This window comes from Oncorhynchus keta, chromosome 12, assembly GCF_023373465.1.
Source record: "Oncorhynchus keta strain PuntledgeMale-10-30-2019 chromosome 12, Oket_V2, whole genome shotgun sequence".
NCBI lineage: Eukaryota > Metazoa > Chordata > Actinopteri > Salmoniformes > Salmonidae > Oncorhynchus > Oncorhynchus keta.
In genome coordinates, this window is record NC_068432.1 from 34,233,240 (window position 1) to 34,258,882 (window position 25,643).

At 41.3% G+C, this 25,643-nt stretch overlaps 1 protein-coding gene across 1 annotated transcript; it reads left to right on the plus strand.

The window, feature by feature from the left end:
* Positions 1–1,706: 1,706 nt before the first annotated feature.
* Positions 1,707–24,830, plus strand: LOC118391711 (polypeptide N-acetylgalactosaminyltransferase 9-like). The gene is made up of 10 exons (XM_035783213.2): positions 1,707–2,424; positions 14,793–14,982; positions 15,082–15,248; positions 15,836–16,010; positions 17,359–17,556; positions 18,163–18,280; positions 20,993–21,178; positions 21,298–21,531; positions 22,833–23,000; positions 23,101–24,830. Exons 1-10 carry the CDS (start codon positions 2,184–2,186, stop codon positions 23,245–23,247), a joined length of 1,824 nt encoding a protein of 607 aa, XP_035639106.1. The 5' UTR covers positions 1,707–2,183; the 3' UTR covers positions 23,248–24,830.
* The last annotated feature ends 813 nt before the right edge of the window (positions 24,831–25,643 follow it).

A 25,643-nucleotide genomic window follows, 5' to 3' on the forward strand; every position in this document is an offset into this window, starting at 1 on the left:
CGACTTACAAAATCCTACATACAGTATATTGTATTTCTACACAGACAATATTTGACTTGGAATCCTTGGACAGACCCCATGAGTTCATCTTTGTCGATGAAGCAGGCTTCAATCTAACAAAAAGTAGAGGCCGAAACATGATTGGACAGCGGGCCATTGTTGAAGTCCCTGGTCAACGAGGTGGCAATGTCACAATCTGTGCTGCTATCAGCAAACATGGTGTTCTACATCACCATGTTACACTCGGGCCATATAACACCCAGCACCTTCTAAGATTTATTGCCAATCTAAGAGATATTTTATTTGAGCAGCAGGTTCAAGAGCAGCAGGGTCAAGAGTTAAACGAGAATCCCCTTCCCACCCATGTGATAGTGTGGGACCGAGCTGCTCCGGAAAGGGAAAGGTTTAACACCAATGGGCAATTTATAAACTTGTACCTCCCTCCATACTTGCCTTTCCTGAATCCGATTGAGGAGTTTTTCTCCTCTTGGAGATGGAAAGTGTATGATAGACAACCTTACACCAGAGTAAATCTGCTGCAAGCCATGGATTTAGCCTGTGGTGATACTGTATAGGTAAGAAATCATGTCAGGGCTGGATACGACACACAAGAGGTTTCTTCCCTCAGGAGGGACAATATTGCTTGTGATGTCGGCGAAGTGCTCTGGCCTGACTCAGCCCAAAGACAAGAAGAAGCACATTGATCACATGTTTACTCCTTTGATTTTTGTCCCTTTTAGTATTGTATACTGTAGTACAGTGCATTGTAGGCTGTATACTGTACAATGGACAAATTGTATGGCCCTGAACATTGTGCTTTCCATTTATTAACAGTACTGACTGCTCAGTAGATTTTGACTGGTTGCAGGCTCATATCAACAAAGAACAATAATTACAGTATCACAGAGACAAAGGACAAGTTTGTAAGATGCAGGGTACAGTACTGTAAAAATAGGGGTAGAAGGAGGAAGAAGAACAAAAAACAAAATTGCAAAGAGCAAAGCAGAGTAGTAATTTCTGATCAATTTTGAGCTACTATGATAGAACATGTTTTCGTTCATCAGAAGACAATGAAGGAAAAATATGAATGACTTCTCCCTGAGAATTGTATGTTTTGAACAATGTGTTTTCTATTTTGTCGGTGTATTGTTTACTGACTGCTTGAGAGTGTATATTATTTTGATCACTTTGTTTATGATTTGAGAGCAGTGTTTGATTTTGAAAAAAAAAACTGTTTTGAGGCGAATGTTTCATTTTCAGAGGTTATGTAAATAGTGCTTGAAGATGAGGTTTTGTATTTAATGTTTTCAGGAAATGGAGCAAGGTTTCAGAAATTGTGTTTTAGCAATTGAGAGAGAGCGTGAGAGAAAGAGAGAGAGAGAGAGAGAGAGAGAGAGAGAGAGAGAGAGAGAGAGAGAGAGAGAGAGAGAGAGAGAGAGAGAGAGAGAGAGAGAGAGAGAGAGAGAGAGAGAGAGAGAGAGAGAGAGAGAGAGAACTGTAACAAGGATGCTTTCCATCTCTCTGTACAGAAACAGAGTGTATCGGGGCGATATCAGACATACCTTGGTTACTGGTAGCCTATGTCAGTCCTTTTATCTTTGCGTAACAGTCTTCATCAAGCGAGCAAGGTAACATGCGATTAAGGATTACATTCACTTCTCATTAGTAACGCCTTGGTGTTTTGTTCATGATTTTATGAAATGATCTCAAGTGGGGTGACTGAGGAGACCCAGATGGGGTATTAGCCTAGACTACACTAGCTTCTTTTGTCGTCGATTGTACTACTGGCATCTGGAAACAAGCTCCGCGTTTAGCGCACTGGAGCGAGATTTACTGCCATGCTGTTTAGGAGTAAGCAATCAGTCGCTGAGTAAGCAATCAGTTGGGGGGCAGGAGTTCGCCCGAAAATATCTTCTCTCTTGAACCAATTTGGAGAGGATGCCCTGGGCAATAGAATGGAAATGTGATTCTACGTTGGCTTATTGTTTTTGACAGCCTTCTTGCCCACTCTTATCGCTGCGGCGAGGATGGTGCTGAATGGACAGCTCCTTTGATGCGCGGGAGCACTGAGGTGGCTATGACGAGACTTCGTGCCAATACACATACACAAAGATTGGCCACTAAACTTGGAGTGCACGTGTTATTCTTTCATGGGTAGATGCTGACGGATTCCTCTCGGTTTCATGGCTGGGGCACGGCGGATAAAAACTTTGTTGACTTTAAACATCTGCGTTTTTGTGGGCATTATACTGTTCTCGATTTACTGCAGAATTCAGGATCGATCAGAGGAATTCATGAAAAACGGCAAGACTACTGAGCAAAGATCTAACCGTAGAAATGGAAAAATCACTAACTTTGTGGACAAGCAGGCAATTCTTCAAAGGCTCGAACATCTTGAGGACGTGGTCTTCCATCAATTAAACGGTAAATGATTGATTGATGTGATCATGAACATCAAGAGTCAGCTTGGTGTAACTTTATTTCACCCCATGTCAGGGCTTTATTCATGAATTGTATAGTGCTTCAAGTAAATCATGCATTTGACAGTGTTTCATGGATTTGCCACATCTCAGGTGCATCTCAGGTGCATCTCAGGTGCATCTCAGGTGCCATACAACCCAATGGGTATCGTACTTTTCTTATCTTGGAATAACTGATCAACCTGGCCTGCATCTACCTCATCCATATTTACAGTACCATTCCCAGCATCACTTTCAGCCCACATGTCTACCCTGTTTTTCAATCATCCAAAAAGAACCTAGACAAAGGGCGGTTTTCCTTCCAAAATACTAGGATTATACAAGTATAATCCACATGGAGAGTTATAGTTTGTTTTATATAACAATTAATTGTGGATCATTAAAACTATTACAGTTACACTGTGTGACTGGCCATAATGATGTATTTTTTTATTAGATCAGGAGTGGCCAATACTTGATCAGCTGAATCAGATGTGTGTTAGAGGACTGTCTGGAAAAAAAAGTCTGCACATCCAGTAGCTCTCCATAGTTAATGTCCATGGTCCCTCTTTTTAGCACCGAAAATATTTAATAACATTCTCTTTGAGGAGTATAATTAAAATCCACTACAAAGCAGTTTAGAAGAATGGATGGTGTGTCAGCTTTAATAGATGGGTCTCAATCTTGCTCCAAACAAGTGTAAAGGACAATATCACCTCTTCTTTTACTGCACAAGGATTAAGGACTAAAATGAATGAATAACAAAGTCACCCAAGAAGAAATCTCTATACCCCACTGTCCTGATGTTATATAATAATAAATACATAATAATACATTTAATTTGTTTACTGCTTTTCATTAGTGTTATCTCAAAGCTCTACATAGGCAAAAATACAAACAATTAATACTATTTTTTTAACGATATAAACATCACACATTTAGAATCAAAGCAGGAAATAGCAATTCTGAATCCTCAAAGGACTTTCCAGATTAGGACTATAAAATAGAAAGTCAGTTGAAATATGTTATTTTAAGCAAGGGTGCAACTTTTACTGGGGACGGGGGGACATGTCCCCCCCACATTCTGAAATCGCATTTTTGTCCCGCCCAGTTGTATCATTGGAATGTGATACAAAATGAAGAAACGGTGTACTTTAGGACCATGTGGACTCCTCGGAGCGCTCGAGGTAGGCTGTTTGGAATGTTTATCCGGCTGGATAAAAAACAATAATAATAATGTATGTCCCCCCACTTCTAAAACCAAAAATGTGCCTCTGATTTTAAGGCCCGTTTTAAAAGATCCAATTGATGAAGCAGCTCTCAGATGGTCAGGGAAAGCATTCCATAGGCAAGGAGCAAGGGAGCAGAAGGCTCTGTCCCCCATAATATGGAGACGTGTCTTGGGGACTTGAAGAAGTAGGGAGTTGCTGGAGCGAAGAGGGCGAGGTGGCTAATTTATAGAAATGAGGTCGCTGATAAAGGTGGGAGTCAATCCATTCAAGGCTTTGAACACTAGGAGGAGGATTTTAAAGTCAATCCTGTAGTTAACCGGTAGCCAGTGGAGTTCAGCAAGGATGGGGGTGATGTGGGCTGACTTCTTGGTCCTGGTCAGCACTCTGGCAGCACTATTCTGGAAAGTTGTAGCCTCTGAAATGATTTAGCTGGAAAACCTTGATCAGAGCGTTGCCATAGTCGATCCAGGAGATGATGAAGGTGTGGATGAGTTTCTCTGCATCTGGCTGGGAGAGCGATGGTTTTAACCATGCAATGTTTCTTAGATGGACAAATTATGTTTTGACTGCCAAGTTACAGTGGGGAGAACAAGTATTTGATACACTGCCGATTTTTCAGGTTTTCCTACTTACAAAGCATGTAGAGGTCTGTCATTTTTATCATAGGTACACTTCAACTGTGAGAGACGGAATCTAAAACACACATCCAGAAAATCACATTATATGATTTTTAAGTAATTCATAAGCATTTTATTGCATGACATAAGTATTTGATCACCTACCAACCAGTAAGAATTCCGGCTCTCACAGACCTGTTAGTTTTTCTTTAAGAAGCCCTCTTGTTCTCCACTCATTACCTGTATTAACTGCACCTGTTTGAACTCGTTACCTGTATAAAAGACACCTGTCCACACACTCAATCAAACAGACTCCAACCTCTCCACAATGGCCAAGACCAGAGAGCTGTGTAAGGACATCAGGGATAAAATTGTAGACCTGCACAAGGCTGGAATGGGCTACAGGACAATAGGCAAGCAGCTTGGTGAGAAGGCAACAACTGTTGGTGCAATTATTAGAAAATGGAAGAAGTTCAAGATGATGGTCAATCACCCTCGGTCTGGGGCTCCATGCAAGATCTCACCTCGTGGAGCATCAATGATCATGAGGAAGGTGAGGGATCAGCCCAGAACTACACGGCAGGACCTGGTCAATGACCTGAAGTGAGCTCGGACCACAGTCTCAACAAAACCATTAGTAACACACTACGCCGTCATGGATTAAAATCCTGCAGTGCACGCAAGGGTTTCCTGCTCAAGCCAGCGCATGTCAAGCCCAATCTGAAGTTTGCCAATGTCCATCTGGAGGATCCAGAGGAGGAATGGGAGACGGTCATGTGGTCTGATGAGACAAAAATAGAGCTTTTTGGTCTAAACTCCACTCGCCGTGTTTGGAGGAAGAAGAAGGATGAGTACAACCCCAAGAACACCATCCCAACTGTGAAGCATGGAGGTGGAAACATCATTCTTTGGGGATGCTTTTCTGCAAAGGGGACAGGACGACTGCATCGTATTGAGGGGAGGATGGATGGGGCATGTATCTCGAGATCTTGGCCAACAACCTCCTTTCCTCAGTAAGAACATTGAAGATGGGTCGTGGCTGGGTCTTCCAGCATGACAACGACCTGAAACTCACAGCCAGGGCAACTAAGGAGTGGCTCCGTAAGAAGCATCTCAAGGTCCTGGAGTGGCCTAGCCAGTCTCCAGACCTGAACCCAATAGAAAATCTTTGGAGGGAGCTGAAAGTCCGTATTGCCCAGTGACAGCCCCGAAACCTGAAGGATCTGGAGAAGGTCTGTATGGAGGAGTGGGCCAAAATCCCTGCTGCAGTGTGTGCAAACCTGGTCAAGAACTACAGGAAAGATATGATCTCTGTAATTGCAATCAAAGGTTTCTGTACCAAATATTAAGTTCTGTTTTTCTGATGTATCAAATACTTATGTCATGCAATAAAATGCCAATTAATTACGTAAAAATCATACAATGTGATTTTCTGGATTTTTGTTTTAGATTCCGTCTCTCACAGTTGAAGTGTTCCTGTGATAAAAATTACAGACCTCTACATGCTTTGTAAGTAGGAAAACCTGCAAAAATCAGCAGTGTATCAAATAATTGTTCTCCCCCACTGTATATACAGTTGAAGTCAGAAGTTTACATACACCTTAGCCAAATACATAGTTTGTTAACAATACATTTGTGGAGTGGTTGAAAAATGAGGTTGAGAAAATAATTTTTAATGATTCCAACCTAAGTGTATGTAAACTTCCGACTTCAACTGTATTAGATATAAAGTTTATATATCAGTGATGAAATTCAAGCCAGATGGTGACATTTCTGCAGCAGGTTTGGTATTTGGTATTTGTGGTATTTTATTAGGATCCCCATTAGCTGTTGCAAAAGCAGCAGCTACTCAACCTGGTGTCCACACAAAATATGAAACAACATAATATAGAACATTAATAGACAGTTCAAGGACAGAACTACATACATTTTTTTAAAGGCACACACAGCCTACATATCAATGCATACACACAAACTATCTAGGTCAAATAGGGGAGAGGCGTTGTGCTGTGAGGTGTTGGTTTATCTGTGTTTTGAAACCAGGTTTGCAGGTTTATTTCAGTATTTTGAGACGGAACGGAGTTCCATGCAATAATGGCTCTATATATAATTTCTTGAATTTGTTCTGGATTTGGAGACTATGAAAAGACCCCAGGTAGCATGTCTGGTGGGGTAAGTGTGTGTGTCAGAGCTGTGTGTAAATTTACTATGCAAACAATTTTGTATTTTCAACACATTAATGTTTCTTATAAAAATAAGAAGTGATGCAGTCAGTCTCTCAGTCTCTGGCATGCATAGTATTTATAACAGCCCTCTGATTACAATGTCAAAACTGTTAGTTGATTAGGATCTGAAAAATTGTATGGTTGAGAGGGATGAGGCAAAAGGAATGGCAAATAAGTCTGGCTGCCCAACCGATTGGCAAACTTATTGCAAATTGAGAAATCATGTGACTAAACTAAATAAAAAGAAGAAGAAACTACATTATGAAATCAAGATAAATGATATGAAGAATGATAGTAAAACACTTTGGAGTACCTTAAATGAAATTCTGGATCAAAGGGCAAACTCAGCTTCATCATTCATTGAAACAGATTGCTCATTCATCACAAAAACAACTGATTTTGCCAACTACTTTAAATTATTTTTTTAATTGGCAAGATTAGCAAACTTTTGCTAGCAGCAAATGCTGACACTACACATCCAAGTATATCTGACCAAATGATGAAAGACAAGCATTGTAATTTTAAATTCCATAAAGATACTGGCTCAAATAGCCGACCAATCAGCCTGTTACCAACCCTTAGTAAACTTTTGGAAAAAATTGAGTTTGACCAGATATAATGCAGTAAACTAATTGACAACAAACTTTCAGCATGCTTATAGAGAAAGACATTCAACAAGCACAGCACTTACACAAATGACTGATGATTGACTGAGAGAAATTGATGATACAAAGATTGTGGGGGTTGTTTTGTTCGACTTCAGTCTAACATGTGTTAAACTAACAGGTGTTTCTCAAACTAGACACAAATGTACTTGTCCTCTTGCTCAGTTGTGCACCGGGGCCTCCCACTCCTCTTTCTATTCTGGTTAGAGCCAGTTTGCTGTGTTCTGTGAAGAGAGTAGTACACAGCGTTGTACGAGATCTTCAATTTCTTGGCAATTTCTCACATGGAATAGCCTTCATTTCTCAGAACAAGAGTAGACTGATGAGTTTCAGAAGAAAGTTATTTGTTTCTGGCCATTTTGAGCCTGTAACGGAACCCACAAATGCTGATGCTTCAGATACTCAACTAGTCTAAAGAAGGACAGTTGTATTGCTTCTTTAATCAGGACAACAGTTTTCAGCTGTGCTAACATAATTGCAAAAGGGTTTTCTTGTAATGCTTGTCATTGGGAGATAGAGAGGAGGACCAAGGTGCAGCGCGGTAAGTATTCATATTCTATTTTAATGAAAACGAATACTCGAACAAAAACAACAAAACATGAGAATGAAATGAAAACAGTCCTGAACGGTGAAATACAAACCCAGAACAGAAAATAATCACCCAAGAAACACAATAGAAAACAGGCTACCTAAATATGGTTCTCAATCAGGGACAACGATTGACAGCTGCCTCTGATTGAGAACCATACCAGGCCAAACACAGAAATAGCAAATCCTAGAAAAATTACATAGACAACCCACCCAACTCACGCCCTGACCGTACTAAAACAAAGACATAACAAAAGAACTAAGGTCAGAACGTGACATTTCTAATGATCAATTAGCCTTTTAAAATGATAAACTTGGATTAACAGCAGATTTTTAATGGAATATCTACATAGGCGTACAGAGGCCCATTATCAGCAACCATCACACCTGTGTTCCAATGGCATGTTGTGTTATAGGTCTGCTGTTTGAACCAGTGAAGGTCGCTTTACCAGTCTTGAGTAGTGGAATTACTTTGGATTCCCTCCAAGCCTGAGGACAAAGACTTTCCTCTATGTTCAGATTTAAAATGTGGCTATAAGGGGAACAGGAGAACATTTTAAGGATGGGTTCCTCGAATGCAGTCCTTGAGAAGATCACAAAGTTGAAATATGAATACAATACCATCCTTCCGAAATGGGTGGGCTCTTTACTTGCTAGTACGCAACAAAGGTGGGTGACAAACCACATAAATTCTTAGCAAGACAGCTAAGGCATGTACAGGCATCTAGAGCTATTCACAAAATAAAAGACAAGAAGGGTAAAATAGTAACAGATCCGCAGGATATTAATAAATGCTTTGTGCAGTTTTACTCAGAGCTATATCAATCAAAATGTGAGGCTACTGATCCACAAACTATGGAACGCTTTCTCAATGAATGTGAACTTCCTAAACTAGTCGATGCTGGGATAACTTTAGAGGAAATTAACACAGCGATTGCACAATTTCCAAACAGCAAGGCCGCTGGGCCCATGGATATGTAATAGAATTCTATAAGAAGTGCTGCGCCAGTCTATCTTCACTTATGTTGCGAATGTTTAAACAATCCAAAGAAAACGCCAAAACTCCCGCAAGCACTGTATGAGGCTACAATAGCACTGATCTAGAAAAAAGATAGAGATTCCATGGAGATGTCGTCTTATCGCCCCGTGTCTTTACTCCCCATAGAAAACAAGGTGTTGACAAAGATATTGGCAAACCGATTTAAAAAATATATTTCTGACATCATACACCCTGACCAGACAGGTTTTATCCTGGGCCGACATATATACTACAATTTGAGATGCCTTTTCAATGTAATGTATCATGATCATAAAGTTGAGGCAATGGTAATTGCTCTTGAAGCAGAGAAGGCGTTTGATTAGATTGAGTGGAAGTATATGATGACGGTTCTAGAGCATTTCGGGTATGGAAAGGAATTTAATTAATTGGATAAGAATTATTTATGCACATCCAATGGCGTCCGTGGTAACCACCCAGGAAATATCGCAGTCATTCCGCCTGTTCAAGGGCTGCCGACAGGGGGTGCCCTATTTCGCCTGCTCTCTTCGCTATAGCCATGGAACCCCTTGCTACGACGCATTCGTGCATGTGCCGATATAGCTCCGGTTAAAATAAAAGACACGCAGCACAAAATGTCCCTATATGCAGACAATATTCTTTTGTTTTTATCCAAGCCTAAAACTTCTATTCCCCTCTTACTTAACTTGATAAATACATTTGGCTCCTTCTCTGGCTACAAGATAAACAGGCAAAAAAGCGAATTGATGCCGATATCCCGGCCTGCTGATATGCAATTTCTGCAATCTACCCCATTAACAACATTGATGGACAAGTTCACAAGCCTTGGCATTGTAGTGACAAGAGACCTTGTTCAGCTATTGAAAGTGAATTGGGAAATGAAAATGTATCACCTTAAACAAAATACAGATTTTTGGAAAACTCTGCCTATCTCGTTGGTTGGTCGTATAAACGCTATTAAAATGGTTGTCCTACCCAGGTTTCTTTACCTCTTCCAATGTCTACCCAAATTCATACCACAAAGCTATTTTAAGACACTGGATTCAATAGTAATTGCATTTTTATGGGATAACAAGGCAGCCAGAAATTCAAAGAAGCATTTATGCAAGTACAAGATAGAGGGGTGCTTTGGCCTTCCTCACTTCAAACTGTATTATTGGGCTGCTAATCTGAATATTGTGTCTTTCTGGAGGGAAAGTTTACCTGCGATGAGACAGAAGGATATGCCTGCGTGGCATTTGATTGAGCAGGCCTCCTGTCAATGTTCCTCACTCCTGGCACCTGTTAATAGTCCATCATATGTGAAAAAAGGCACTTATGACTCTAATCCAGTCATTTGTCATACTCTTAGGATCTGGAAACAGATTAAGTATTTTCTTAACATACCCACTGTATACATTGACAGCCCGATTTGCCTGAATCACGCTTTCTACCCTGCATTGGATGAGGGAGAAGGGGTGGAGGGAGAAGGGGCTCACAACAATTGGTAACTTATGCATCGATGGTCAGCTTCATTTCAACAACTTACAGGGTAAGTTTAACATACCAACAACACATTTTTTCAGGTACGTCAGCGTAGCCTAGTGGTTAGAGCGTTAGAGCGTTGGACTAGTAACCGGAAGGTTGCGAGTTCAAACCCCGAGCTGACAAGGTACAAATCTGTCGTTCTGCCCCTGAACAGGCAGTTAACCCACTGTTCCCAGGCCATCATTGAAAATAAGAATATGTTCTTAACTGACTTGCCTGGTTAAATAAAGGTAAAATTTAAAAACGAAAAAAAAAAAAAAATCAGGAATTTCTTCAGGACACATATCCCACAGTATGGCATTAAGCCAAATAGTCCTACATTAGATAGCTTGATCCTTGTCAAACCCCATTCAAAAGGGTCGGCCTCTAGACTGTATGATGTGCTACAGGCCCACATAGAGGTATCCAAAGACACTATTAAAAGGGCTTGGGAACAAGAACTTGGTTCAGAAATCTCAGATGAGGACTGGGTAGAAGCTCTCAGGAATATTAACCACAGTTCAGTGAATACCAGACACAACCTTGTACAGTTTAAGGTGATACACAAGTTACATTACTCAAAAGTAAAAGTGCATAAAATATTCCCGGACACCTCACCACTGTGGGAGAGGTGCAAGCAGGATGAGGGGACGTTGACCCACTTATTTTGGACATGTCCGAAGTTACATGCTTACTGGGCTCTCATTTTTGATTACTTATCTTCAATAGAGTTATAGACCCAGACCCATTGATTGCTCTGTTTGGTACAGTTGATGGGAATAACCAGGAGGGAAAGGCTGTCTCTTTTTGTACTCTACAAACCAAAAGGCTCATATTGCAATGTTGAAAATTGGAGAATGTACCTACCTTTGAAATGTGGTTACAGGATTTAGGGAATGGAATACATATGGAAAATATTTGATACAATACCTCCAATAGAAGTCCAATGTTTTACAAAATATGGCAGCTGATACTGGATACATTTTTTATCTGTTATTTTACCAGGTAAGTTGACTGAGAACACATTCTCATTTACAGGAACAACCTGGGGAATAGTCACAGGGGAGAGGAGGGGGATGAACAAGCCAATTGTAAACTGGGGATTATTAGGTGATCATGATGGTATCAGGGCCAGATTGGAAATTTAGCCAGGACACCGGGGTTAACACCTCTACTCTTATAATAAGTGCCATGGGATCTTTAATGACCTCAGGGAGTCAGGACACCCGTTAAACGTGCCATCCGAAAGACAGCACCCTACACAGGGCAATGTCCCCAATCACTGCCCTGGGGAATAGGGATATTCTTTTAGACCAGAGGAATGGGTGCCTCCTACTGGCCCTCAAACACCACTTTCAGCAGCATCTGGTCTCCCATCCAGGGACAGTCCAGGACCAAACCTGCTTAGCTTCAGAAGCACGCCAGCAGTGGTATGCAGGGTGGTATGGTCTCATTGGGTTGATGATCTGCTGTACTCCACACAATATTTATTTCGGGCTTAACTACACTGCTTGTAATGACTATATGCTGTCTTCTTATACCTGTACCACCTAATAGGAGTTAAGTTTTGTTTTGTCCTCTAAATTAGCCATCCCATTAAACAGTACAATGAATGTAAATGTCTGTATTGCTGTCTTTTTAAAATTATTTTCTTTTATTGGAAAATAATAAAACATATTATTTAAAATAAATGTGGCTATAGAGTGAGCTACCATCCTCAGTAGCTTTCCATCTAAGTTGTCAATGCCAGGAGGTTTGTCATTATTGATCGATAACAATTTTTCCAACTATCCCACACTAACTTTGCAAATTCCAACTTGCAATGCTTTTCTTTCATTTTTTATTTATTTTTTATGCATGAATACAATGGCTTACAGTTCGTTATTGACATTTCCTGCCTAAGTTTGCCCACTTTGCCAATTAAGAAATCCTTAAAATAATTGGCAACATCAAATGGTTTTGTGATGAATAAGCCATCTGATTCAATGAAAGTTGGAGTTGAATTTGTCTTTCCGACAATAATTTAATTTAAAGTACTCCAATATCATTGATCGTGGCTTCATAATACAGTTTCTTCTTCTTTTTGTTGAGTTTAGTCACATAATTTCTCAATTTGCAGTAAATCAGCCAGTCAGATATGCAGCCAGACTTATTAGCCACTCCTTTTACCCCCATCTCTTTCAACCATACAGTTTAACATCCCCCATCAATCCATGGAGTTTTAACAATCAGTTTTTTAACAGGTGCATGTTTATCAATAATTGAAAGAAGCAATTTCATAAATTCAAGTGCAGCGTCTGGATGCTCCTCATTAATTACATCAGACCAACACATATTTGTAACATCATCCACATACTGTAAGAGTCACAGCTAAATCTTTTGCATGATCTCTTATACACTATTTTAGGCTCAGCTGTTGGAACTTTGGCTTTCCTGGATATAGCCACTATATTGTGATCACTGCATCCAATGGGTATGGACACACCTTAGAACAGTGTTCTACAGTATTAGTAAAAATGTGATCGATACATGTGGATGATCTTGTTCCTGTAGTGTTTGTAAACACCCTGGTAGGTTGATTAATAACCTGAACCAGATTACAGGATCTGGTGACAGTAAGAAGCTTCCTCTTGAATGGACAACTTGATGAAAACCAGTCAATATTCAGGTCCCCAAGAAAGTAGACCTCTCTGTTTACATCACATACACTATCAAGCATTTCACACATATTATTTAGATACTGACTATTCACACTTGGTGGCCTATAGCAACACCCCAAAAGAAAATCCTTTAGATGGGCCAAGTGAACCTGCAACCACATCACTTCAATAGCACTTGACATAAGATCTTCTCTAAGCATTACAGTGATATGTCTCAATATACAGCAACACCTCCCCCATAAGCATATCTGTCGCTTCTGTAGATGTTATATCATTGTATTGCTACTGCTGTATCATCAAATTAATTTTTTAAGTGAGTCTCAGAAATGGCTAATATATGAATGTTATCTGATGTTAGCATATAATACTGAAAAGAGCAAACAAAGTAAGAAAAAAAATACGTACATTCAGCTGTCCATTAATCAATTAATTTATATTTTTGTCACCTTCACCTGTGATTTTTGTCACTTTCACCTGTGACAGAGAGACACCACTGACCTCAACGGTACTTCAGCCGGCTTTGGTCTTTGTCATGGTAGCTAGCAAGGTAGATTATGCTGTTACTCCTCGCAGTTCCAGACAGGGCAGGTCACAGGGAAGATTGAAAACAATAAACAGTAGGGATCTAGGCAGCCACAAAACCCGGGCTTTCCACGATCACAGCCACAATGGCTAACCGCGTCGCGGGCTGTGTTCAAGCCCTCAAGAAAACCCAGATAGCTTGATATGCAACTAGCTAGCTGCAACACATAGTTGCAATGCCAAATAGCTCATCAGACTTGTCCTTGGCAGGATCACTGAACAGAGACTAGCAGTCCCAGCAACTGATGCTAACTGCGTCGCGGGATCCAAAGGGTTTGACTATTAAGGATGTAGGATCATAATTTGATCACTCTTTTGTAGCTGAGAATTTTCCTGAACTGCAGGATATGCAGATGAGCTTCGGGATATTCATAAATTCTCTGAAAACCCGCAGTAACACACATTTACATTACATTTACATTTAAGTCATTTAGCAGACGCTCTTATCCAGAGCGACTTACACACGGTTATATTAACAGTATTGCACTGTTCATGTAGCCTACTTTTGGCCAGCTAATGGCCTATCCACCGGTCAAGCAACATTATGGACTAAATGTTCAAATCCTGTTGCTGCAGGATTATTTTACTGTGACAATATAGGTCAAATGAAGATTCTACATTTGTATACCACATTTACAGATTCATCTTCAGTATCCAATGTGGTGTCTGATCCATTTGCTTTCTAAAAATCCACCTCAAGGGACAAGCTAATTTAATCAATTAATTAATTCAATAATTAAGATTTGACTATGTCACTTTGACACTTATTATCAGTGTTTAAATGCATAATCAGTTCAGAAATTGGATGAGCAAGATGCCAGGTCCTACTGTACTACTGACAGTATAAGACATTCTACTCACATTACAAGTCAATCATCCTGTCCCCTTGTTCTGTATTCCTCTCCACTAGTAGAGTCTAGATAAAGAATAATAATAACAACCTTGAGCTTCCTTCTACCTGGCTCTCCTGTTTGTCAGTCAGACTGGGAGTTTCTGAAGATGATTTTAAGTATTATTTCATCCACCGGCATCCTATCTTTAACAGGGAAGGTGCTGGAGTCAGTCAGTAGACATGTCAATTATTTCCCCTGTCTACACTTCTATTGCCAACTCTCCAATTCATCTAGATGCTCACATTTGGTTTAGTTTCTCAACGGAAAAAAGACGGCTCAAATGATTGACGAATTGAAATGAAAGGTGTAACAGCTTGAGTCTAACATTTTCCTCTGAATTTCCACAGGGCTGGGAAAGCCGGTTGGATTGCTGGAGGGACAAATGGGTCTGAGACAGGGGCAGGCCAGGAACCCTGCAACCCTGAGAAACCCCGTCCGTGACCCAGATGGGGGAAAGTACAAAGATTATGGCTACAATGCACAGCTGAGCAATCAAATCCCTCTGGATAGATCCATTCCCGACTACAGGCCGAAAAAGTAGGTCCTAAACCCTGCCCTCACAGCTTGAAAACAAAGAAGATAACATTTGAGTTTAGGGAACTGATGTGACAGCTTCTCACTAAATTGTGTTGACAGGTGCAAGCTGATGACTTACCCAGATGACCTCCCTCAGATGACGGTGGTATTCATCTTTGTAAACGAGGCCTTGTCTGTGATCCTACGGTCAGTCAACAGCCTGGTCAATCACACACCTGCATACGTCCTCAAGGAGATCATCCTGGTGGACGACAACAGTGACAGTGGTAACTCAAGGGCTTTTCCAGTGCGCGTGTGTGTATATGTGTGTGGACGTGTTTAACTATACTTGTGGGGACCACAAGAATTGTAAACTAATAAAAATTGGACCATCTGGGGAGATTTTAGTAGTCCCCACAAAGTCAAATGCTATTTCTAAGGGGTTTAGGGTTAAGGTTAGAATTAGTGTTAGTGTTAGAATTAGGTTTAGGGTTAGGAGCTAGGGTGTTTGGGTTAAGGTTAGGTTTTGGTGTTAAGGTTAGGGTTTGGGTTATGGTAATGTTTAGGGTTAGGGGTTAGTGGGTTGTGGGTTGTCCCCACAAGGTTAGTTATAAAAGACTGTGTGTGTGTGTGTGTGTGTGTGTGTGTGTGTGTGTGTGTGTGTGTGTGTGTGTGTGTGTGTGTGTGTGTGTGTGTGTGTGTGTGTGTGTGTGTGTGTGTGTGTGTGTGTGTGTGTGTGTGTGTGTGTGTGTGTGTGTGTGTGTGTGTGTGTGTAAGCGTGAGGGTGAGGGTGAGGGTGAGTGAGAGAGACCTACCTGAAATTATTGTTTTCTAGTTTTTGCTCCAACACTTGATTCTTTGTTTGTTTTTTCAGTGGACCTAAAGCTGAACCTGGATCAGTATGTGAATAAGAATTATCCAGGCCTAGTGAAGATTGTCAGAAATAGCAGACGAGAGGGACTTATACGGGCCAGAATCCTTGGATGGAAAGCAGCCACTGCACCAGTTGTTGGCTTCTTTGACGCACATGTTGAGTTCAACACAGCATGGTGAGAAAGAGATTCTTATTTTCCCACAGATTGAAAAGGAGTTTAAAATAATCTCATGCATTATCAATCAATCAGATGCAGATTCTTCCCAACATTGCGGTGCAACACTCATGTGTCCTCCAATATGTAGCAACATACTGTACTATTATAAGCCTGGAATTCATTACACTGAGACCTGCTGATAGAGTCTGTGCGTCTGAGTCTTAAGACAGTCTGACAGAACAAGAGCTCTCTTATTTGCATATCAGAGGTATTCCTTTCCTTCAGTAATGGAAAGACAAGGAGGTACAGTAGTCACTGCAATCCATCTTCACCACGCCACTTTGGAAAGAGCAATTCATTCTGGAAAGGTTACACTAACTCTCAGAGGTTATCCCTATTTGTTCTAAAATGATATTGCAGCTGTGAAATGTAGACTCCTTATTTGCACTCTTTGCTAATGTTATGACCGCATTGGAAAATTCTCTCTGAATGCTTCAGTAAATTAGTTTGACACTTAAAAAGCAGAACCATGTGTCCCATGTGAGGCCATCAGCCTGAGCGTTTCACTACAGCCGTAATACAGAGAACTGCTAGCTACATACATTAATATTGATTTGGTTTTGATCTCTGGAACAGGCGTGAAATGGGAAAGGAGGTGTCAAGTGTAAGGAAAGATGAGAAGTGCACCTCCCTCTGCTAGCAGTGAGACGTCAGGATGTTTTGATGGTGATGAAATATTTGAACAGACTGCGGTGGTCCCGTTTTCCATCTGGGAACAGATGAGATGACAGAAACATGATTTACTGTCATGAAACCCCCAGTTTTAAAATGTTGCAGATTTAAAGCTAATTTCCTGCAATTCTACATATTTTGCGTGTCCCGTATCTTGTGTGTTGACATGATACCTGGCTGACTCAGCAAAATCAATGGGGTCCCCTGGCAAGGCTCCTGGGCAATTCATCTGGCCAATGTGGCTATGATACATAGCCTACAAGATGAAGATAAGTTAGGCCTACCTATCTAACATGAGCTAGTTGATTAAATGGACATTTCTGACAGGCTATAAATAGCTCTCTAAGGTCTGTCAGAGAATGACATAACAAGAGGAAAACTGCCCATGCCTACCACATTGTGAAACTGCACCCTGTTCATGGTACTATTAAAACGCTCAACAGCAGTAAGTTGAAAGCCCGACTGAGTTCCTAAAAACATCCGTATTGACCCTGTTCTGGGTCTGGATCCGGACAACTTGTTGAGTATGGTTGATATTGTACAGTTACCAGTAAACATCTCACACTCCTGATATTACAACATTTATAGAGGTACAAAATGTAACTAAAATGTGTCTCCTTTCCTCCTTTGATAGGGCAGAGCCAATCCTAACAAGAATCAGGGAGGATCGAACACGTATTATTCTGCCGTCGATCGACAACATCAAGCACAACACGTTTGAGGTGCAGCGGTATGACAACGCAGCCCATGGCTACAACTGGGGCCTGTGGTGTATGTACATCATACCCCCTCAGGCCTGGCTGGACAGAGGAGATCAGACGGCCCCCATCAGGTATGGGGAAAAATATATATCTTAGATATTATTGGGGGCTATAAGGGCACAAGGCGAGACCCAGATGCAGACACGGGAGGCAGATGGTTTGAGTCTTTGATATTTATTATGATCCAAAAGGGTAGGCAAGAGAATGGTCGTGGACAGGCAAAAGGTCAAAACCAGTTCAGAGCCCAGGAGGTACAGAGTGGCAGGCAGGTTCGAGGTCAAGGCAGGCAGAATGGTCAGGCAGGTGGGTACAGAGTCCAAAAACAGGTACAGAGTCCAAAAACAGGTAGGGGACAAAACCAGGAGGACTAGCAAAAAGAGAATACAAAAAGCAGGAACATACAAGACAAACTGGCACAGAGAGACAGGAAACACAGGGATAAATACACCGGGGAAAATAAGCAACACCTGGAGGGAGTGGAGACAATCACAAGGACAGGTGAAACAGATCAGGGAGTGACAGGGGGCAGGTGCTTTGGCAGCACTCTGGTGCAATACTCTGATGTATGTTGTTTTACTGTAAATGAGGGCTTGAAAAACATGTTCTTAAAATATACCATATTTTACAACTCGCTTTTGTACTGGGCGGTTATACAAGATGTGATTTCTCCTGTTCAGGACCCCTGCCATGATTGGCTGTTCCTTTGTGGTGAACAGAGAATACTTTAGAGAGATTGGCCTTCTAGACCCAGGCATGGAGGTGTATGGAGGAGAGAACATTGAGTTGGGCATGAGGGTAAGTTTCTAAGTGGTACATGCTTAAACTAAGAACTGAGGAAAATGTTCTGTAAAGTAATCCATTAGTTTAAGCTTGGTAAAATGCAAACCCTGTGATCCATAATGTGTTAGCCTAGTACAAATATATGATAGAGCGAGAAAATCATTAGGTCTTTGTGACTGGAGAGTTTTAAGTGTTTGTGTGCTGGAAGTCATGAATGAAGTTCAATCAAGCTCCGTCACAGTAAAAAGGATGTGGGTGTGATTTAATTTGAACGTAAACTACAGAAAATTATTCTATTGATTTTGGCCTCATTTTCATTTGAGTGATCCAAATAGATTTCAAAATCTTTTTAAACGTGATCAGCTGCCATTATCTGAAGTATGATTCAAAACAAGTTCAGTTTTACTAGCGAGCACAATGGAAAAATCCATCCTATCATTGACCTGAGGAGGTCCAAAAATAACTTAATTCTGATCGTTTCCGGTGATTTGACATCAATGTCTTGTTATTGAAACATATCGGCTGTTCTGACTAATTTCTCTCCCTTCATGTTGCAATCATGTTTTCTGTGTGGCTCTGCTGAGATCATTAAGTAGTCATTAGGCTCTAAGCATACAGGGAGACCAGTTGGCATGAATATGGATGAAAGTTATCCTGCACCGTGGCACCTGGTATTCTGCTGAATAACAAAAACATGCCCTTGTAGTGCACCAAAAACATTTGTCAAGTGATTTGTGAATTATTTGTACCCATTTGGATTCCTTTACTCTGCAATAATATTACTGAGATAGTTTAATGTTTTTTTGGGGGGGACTATTTTGGTTTTGTAGACAGTCAAAAAGTCTGCAGTGACATTGGTGTGGAAGTTGTGTCCCAGTGTGAGAATTTAATGTGATCCAGAACTCTGCAGTCACCTATCAGTGTCCCACTGGCACACAGGCTGGTGCGTTGGCATATTTTACACTTCATTGCCCCAGACATGATCGTTATGACGTGAGAGGCATTGTGTGGGAAACGAGAGGACACACAGGAGACAGCAGGAGAGAGATGGATGTGGAGAGAGGGAGGGGTACGGAGAGGAGGAGAAGAGCCCATGTTTGCACCTATTACTCTCAGTGGGGAATAACATTAAAAAAATGTGGTCCAGGTAGAAGAGACAGTGGGAGTGGAAGAGGGAGACAGCACAACAATAAATGAGAGAGAGTTGATTGTATCAAAAGAGATTTAAGCCATATAATACTATTTTGAGGTACCTCTCAGTGCTGTGCTCACAGCGCTGGAGTATGGAGAGGTACTCTAAAAAACAACTCTCTGTGCTGTGCGCACAGCGCTGGAGAATGGAGAGGTACTCTAAAAAACAACTCTCTGTGCTGTGCTCACAGCGCTGGAGAATGGAGAGGTACTCTAAAAAACAACTCTCTATGCTGTGCTCACAGCGCTGGAGAATGGAGAGGTACTCTAAAAAACAACTCTCTGTGCTGTGCTCACAGCGCTGGAGAATGGAGAGGTACTCTAAAAAACAACTCTCTGTGCTGTGCTCACAGCACTGGAGAATGGAGAGGTACTCTAAAAAACAACTCTCTGTGCTGTGCTCACAGCGCTGGAGTATGGAAAGGTACTCTAAAAAACAACTCTCTGTGCTGTGCTCACAGCGCTGGAGTATGGAAAGGTACTCTAAAAAACAACTCTCTGTGCTGTGCTCACAGCGCTGGAGTATGGAAAGGTACTCTAAAAAACAACTCTCTGTGCTGTGCTCACAGCGCTGGAGTATGGAAAGGTACTCTAAAAAACAACTCTCTGTGCTGTGCTCACAGCGCTGGAGAATGGAGAGGTACTCTAAAAAACAACTCTCTGTGCTGTGCTCACAGCGCTGGAGAATGGAGAGGTACTCTAAAAAACAACTCTCTGTGCTGTGCTCACAGCGCTGGAGTATGGAAAGGTACTCTAAAAAACAACTCTCTGTGCTGTGCTCACAGCGCTGGAGAATGGAGAGGTACTCTAAAAAACAACTCTCTGTGCTGTGCTCACAGCGCTGGAGTATGGAAAGGTACTCTAAAAAACAACTCTCTGTGCTGTGCTCACAGCGCTGGAGAATGGAGAGGTACTCTAAAAAACAACTCTCTGTGCTGTGCTCACAGCGCTGGAGAATGGAGAGGTACTCTAAAAAACAACTCTCTGTGCTGTGCTCACAGCGCTGGAGTATGGAAAGGTACTCTAAAAAACAACTCTCTGTGCTGTGCTCACAGCGCTGGAGAATGGAGAGGTACTCTAAAAAACAACTCTCTGTGCTGTGCTCACAGCGCTGGAGTATGGAAAGGTACTCTAAAAAACAACTCTCTGTGATGTGCTCACAGCGCTGGAGTATGGGGCGGCAGGGTAGCCTACTGGTTAGAGCGTAGGACTAGTAACCGGAAGGTTGCAAGTTCAAACCCCTGAGCTGACAAGGTACAAATCTGTCGTTCTGCCCCTGAACAGGCAGTTAACCCACTGTTCCTAGGCTGTCATTGAAAATAAGAATTTGTTCTTAACTGATCTTGCCTAGTTAAATAAAGGTAAAACATTTTTTTATTTAAATGGAGAGGTACTCTAAAAAACAACTCTCTGGCAACACCACCAGCACAGTATAATAATACACACAATAAAGTGACCCTTTGTCTGAAAAATGTCCAAGCAATTGTGGGCAGTTGCCTTCTTTTTCTTTCTTGAACTGTCTATGTTATTGCTTAGGTATGGCAGTGCGGAGGGAGTATGGAGGTTTTACCTTGTGCTCGGGTGGCACACGTTGAACGCACCAAGAAACCCTACAACAACGACATTGATTACTATGCCAAGCGCAATGCCTTGAGGGCAGCTGAGGTATGGATGGATGACTACAAATCCCATGTATACATGGCCTGGAATATCCCCATCAATGTAAGTCTAGTGTAGTTCCCTAAAGGGGAACAATATTTTACAGCTCAATTGCATCTACTAACTTCTGATCTTAATTGGTCATTGATTTTGGTGCTGTGAATTGTTTTTTAACAAATCAGAACCCTGGGGTTGATTTTGGAGATGTTTCTGAGAGAATCGCCTTGAGGAAGAAATTGCAATGTCGCAGTTTCCAGTGGTACTTGCAGAATGTGTATCCAGAGATGCGAGTGTACAACGACACCATCACCTACGGTGAGGTGCGGAACAGCAAGGCCAGTGGCTATTGCTTAGACCAAGGACCAGATGATGAAAGCAGTCCTATTCTCTACCCGTGCCACGGCATGACATCTCAGGTCAGGGAATCTTATGCTGTTTAACTATAAATTCAGTTTATTTTTTATTTTTACTGTGACACAGGTAGGGTATATTCCAAGATTCTTCCTGTTTAGATATAGCTGGGGGAAAATATGATCTTCTGGCTTTCTCTTACACAATCGCTTACATTAGAAAACATAAATCACTTCCGCCCCCTCACACAAAACCACAATACATCATACATCCCTGCTCTTTCGCTTTCAAGCCCTTCCATTGTTCATCTCACAGTGGTTGTTTGTGATGTTATCTAGCTTGCTTTAGCATGGTATTTCTGTGAATTCCAAATTAATATGCTTGACACAAGCCAATTATACACTGTAAGGTTAGGCTATCCCTCTACTCAGAATAGTGCAGCAGCACCTGTGATGGGCTCTAACATCCTCTCTGGCATCTAGTTTCCTGAGTGTTGTTCACTATGAATAATTAAACCCTGGCTTCTGTAATCACCTGTGCCCTTCACTGTGAATGGATTGAAGCTAACGTGTGGCTTATGAAATTAAATATTAGGAGTTGTGTGAAATTAACTTGGCAGATAGGATCACTGGGTGTCATTTATCAAACATGCACTCAAAACAAAGGTATGTGTGGTCCATTAAACTCATAAACAATTGAGTTTTCCCCTGCATGGAACATACAGTCAACGCCATATATACAGTGCATTCGGAAAGTATTCAGACCCCTTGACTTTTTCCACATTTTGTTACATTACAGCCTTATTCTAAAATTAATGAAATAACCCCCCCATCAATCTACACACAATACCCCATAATGACAAAGTGAAATGTTTGCAATAAACGGAAATACCTTATTTACATAAGTATTCAGACCCCTGGTGGAGGAGGGAGGAGGGTGGACACCAAGTCTATGTGAGGGAGTGTCACGCTCATCACAGAGGCTTTGGGACATTACTCAGGTAAAACTTGAAAATGTAATGGCTTGTGGGGAAACAAGGATTCCTGCTATGAGGATCTGCTATGAGACTCGAAATTGAGCTCAGGTGCATCCTGTTTCCATTGATCATCCTTCATGTTTCTAAAACTTGATTGTGGTCCACCTGTGGTAAATTCAATTAATTAGACATGATTTGAAAAGGTACACACCTGTCTATATAAGGTTCCACAGTTGACAGAGCATGTCAAAGCAAAAACCAAGCCATGGGGTTGAAGGAATTGTCCGTAGACAATTGTGTCCAACGACTGTATGGGCGCTTACATAGGAAGAATTTGTGTACAACCTTTTATATTGACGTTTACCGGGCATTGACGTGATTTTTTTTTAGCTGGCCCGTTACACCTCAGCGGGGCTTCTGCAGCTAGGTCCCCTGGGCTCCACTACGTTCCTGCCCAACACCAAGTGTCTGGTGGATGAGGGACGAGGGAGGACGCCAAGTCTAAATAAATGTGAGGGAATGTCACGCTCATCACAGAGGCTTTGGGACTTTACTCAGGTAAAAAATGTAATGGGGGGGACAAGGAATCCTGCCTGCCAAATCTATATTGCTTGTTAATACTGCAATAATAATCACCGCTTGTTCCTCTTCCCTCTAGAATGGCCCAATAATCAGCAGAGACACTGGTCGTTGTTTGGAAGTAGAGATGTCCAGAGAGGCCAGCTTCGGCCTGCGCCTGGTGGTCCAGAGGTGCTCTGGTCAGAAGTGGACTATTAGGAACTGGATCAAACCTCCACGACACTGAGGGTGGTCTCACACTCAAAAGGAGGTACACCATGTACAGGCCAGCTGAAGTCTACAAAGGGACATGGGATCCTCTTCACAAAGATTGTGTTCCTTTGGATTGAGGCTATAGACTCTGTTGTCTGTCCCTTTAAAGGTCAAGGAATTTCAAAAGCATCTTAACACCAACCTTCAACATCTCAAGCACCTCAAGTCATCACAAAGAATGTCATCACAAAGAATGGAGGATACATATCCCTACGAAGAACCATAGAATGTACCATATCCACTACAGAGATTGTCTAAGACAATGAGATTTGTGGTCTGTGATACTGAAGGATTTAGTATAAACGAAGTGGCATCTCTTCACAAACCTGCACAGCAAAATCAATGGTGTACATTTAACTATGAAATGTAAAATTTACACTATTTTCAGTGAAAATATGAGTGTCATTGAACTGGTGTTCAGTTAACACTTATGAAAGTGTTAAAGATTTAACACTGTTGCAGTGCTCCCCATTCAACTCTTAAAGTGTTCAAATGAACTTGATTGTGGTTTTTGCATAACTCTATTGTAGAAAAATACGCAACACGTACAGTGTAAAACATAACACTTGGTTTAGAGCAGGGCTTTCCAGCCCTGTTCCTGGACACCTACCGTCCTCTCGATTTTTGCGACAACCCTAATCTGGTGCACCTGATTCTAATAATTATCTGGTTTATAAGATGAATCAGGTTAGTTACAACTGGGGTTGGAGTGAAAACCTACAGGAGGGTAGCTCTTCAGGAAAAGGGTTAGAGAGCCCTGATTTAGAGTAAACTGGACTCCCTTTGCTTAGTGCTGATGCTGTTACACTTTATCAGTATAAGAAATTAACAACTGTTACAGTATATAATTTTTGGATTTTAACACTGTTTGGTGTAAAGCCTAATTTGCATATTTATTTGAGTGAATTGTAGAGTTACTACCCATGACTGTATTTGTTAGTGATTTGTTAGGTTATTGAATTATTTCATTTTAAAGGCATGTGGCTTTCACCAAGTGAGTACCTAGGCAAATGCAATCATTACAATTTTACTCTATGACAATACAATACAATACATACAGCTCCAAAAGTATTGGGACAGTGGCACCATGTTGTTATTTTGGCTCTGTACTCCAGCACTTTGGATTTGAAATGATACAATGGCTATGAGGTTAAAGTGCATACTGTCAGCTTTAATTTTATGCTATTTGGATGCATTTGCTGTTTTTTTGTTTGTGTTTCAGATGATTTTGTGCCCAATATAAATGAATGGTAAATAGTGTATTGTCATTTTGAATTATTTTATTGTAAATAAGAGTGGTGTTGTAGTACTCAAGACAGTCCGTTTTCGAGACCACATATTGAGTGTCTCAGTCTTGTCTCGATATCGGATACATTTGTACTAGGTCTTGACTCGGTCTTGGACAGTGAGGACTCCTAATTTCTTCCCGAGGCCAGCCGAGACCAGCGGATTAAAAAGCTTCCATTCAGTCAGCGCATAAAACCGCTTTGCCAGGCCAAATATATACACTTCTTTCTTGAAACACAAATACAGTGCCTTGCAAAAGTATTAGTACATGGGCGTTTTTCCTATTTTGTTGCATTACAACCAAATAGTCCAAATTGGTGAAGTGAAATGAAAATAATTACTTGTTGCAAAAAATAAAAATAAAATAAAAAAAACGGAAAACTGGTGTGTGCATGTGTATTCACCCCCTTTGCTATGAAGCCTCTAAATAAGATCTGGTGCAACCAATTACCTTTAGAAATCACATAATTAGTTAAATAAAGTCCACCTGTGTGCAATCTAAGTGTCACATGATCTGTCACATGATCTCAGTATATATATACGGTGGGGCAAAAAAGTATTTAGTCAGCCACCAATTGTGCAAGTTCTCCCACTTAAAAAGACGAGAGAGGCCTGTAATTTTCATCATAGTTACACTTCAACTATGACAGACAAAATGAGAAAAAAAATCCAGAAAATCACATTGTAGGATTTTTAATGAATTTATTTGCAAATTATGGTGGAAAATAAGTATTTACAGTCATGGGTGAACAGGGAGTACAGGAGGGGGCTGAGCACGCACCATTGTGGAGCCCCTGTGTTGAGGATCAGCGTAGTGGAGGTGTTGTTTCCTACCTTCACCACCTGGGGGCAGCCCGTCAGGAAGTCCAGGACCCAGTTGCACAGGGTGGGGTTCAGACCGAGGGCTCCGAGCTTGATGATGAGCTTGGAGGGTACTATGGTGTTGAAGGCTGAGCTATCGTCAATGAACAGCATTCTTACATAGGTATTCCTCTTGTCCAGATTGGATAAGGCAGTGTACAGTACGATGGCGATTGCATCGTCTGTGGACATATTGGGGCAGTATGCAAGTGTATGTGGGTC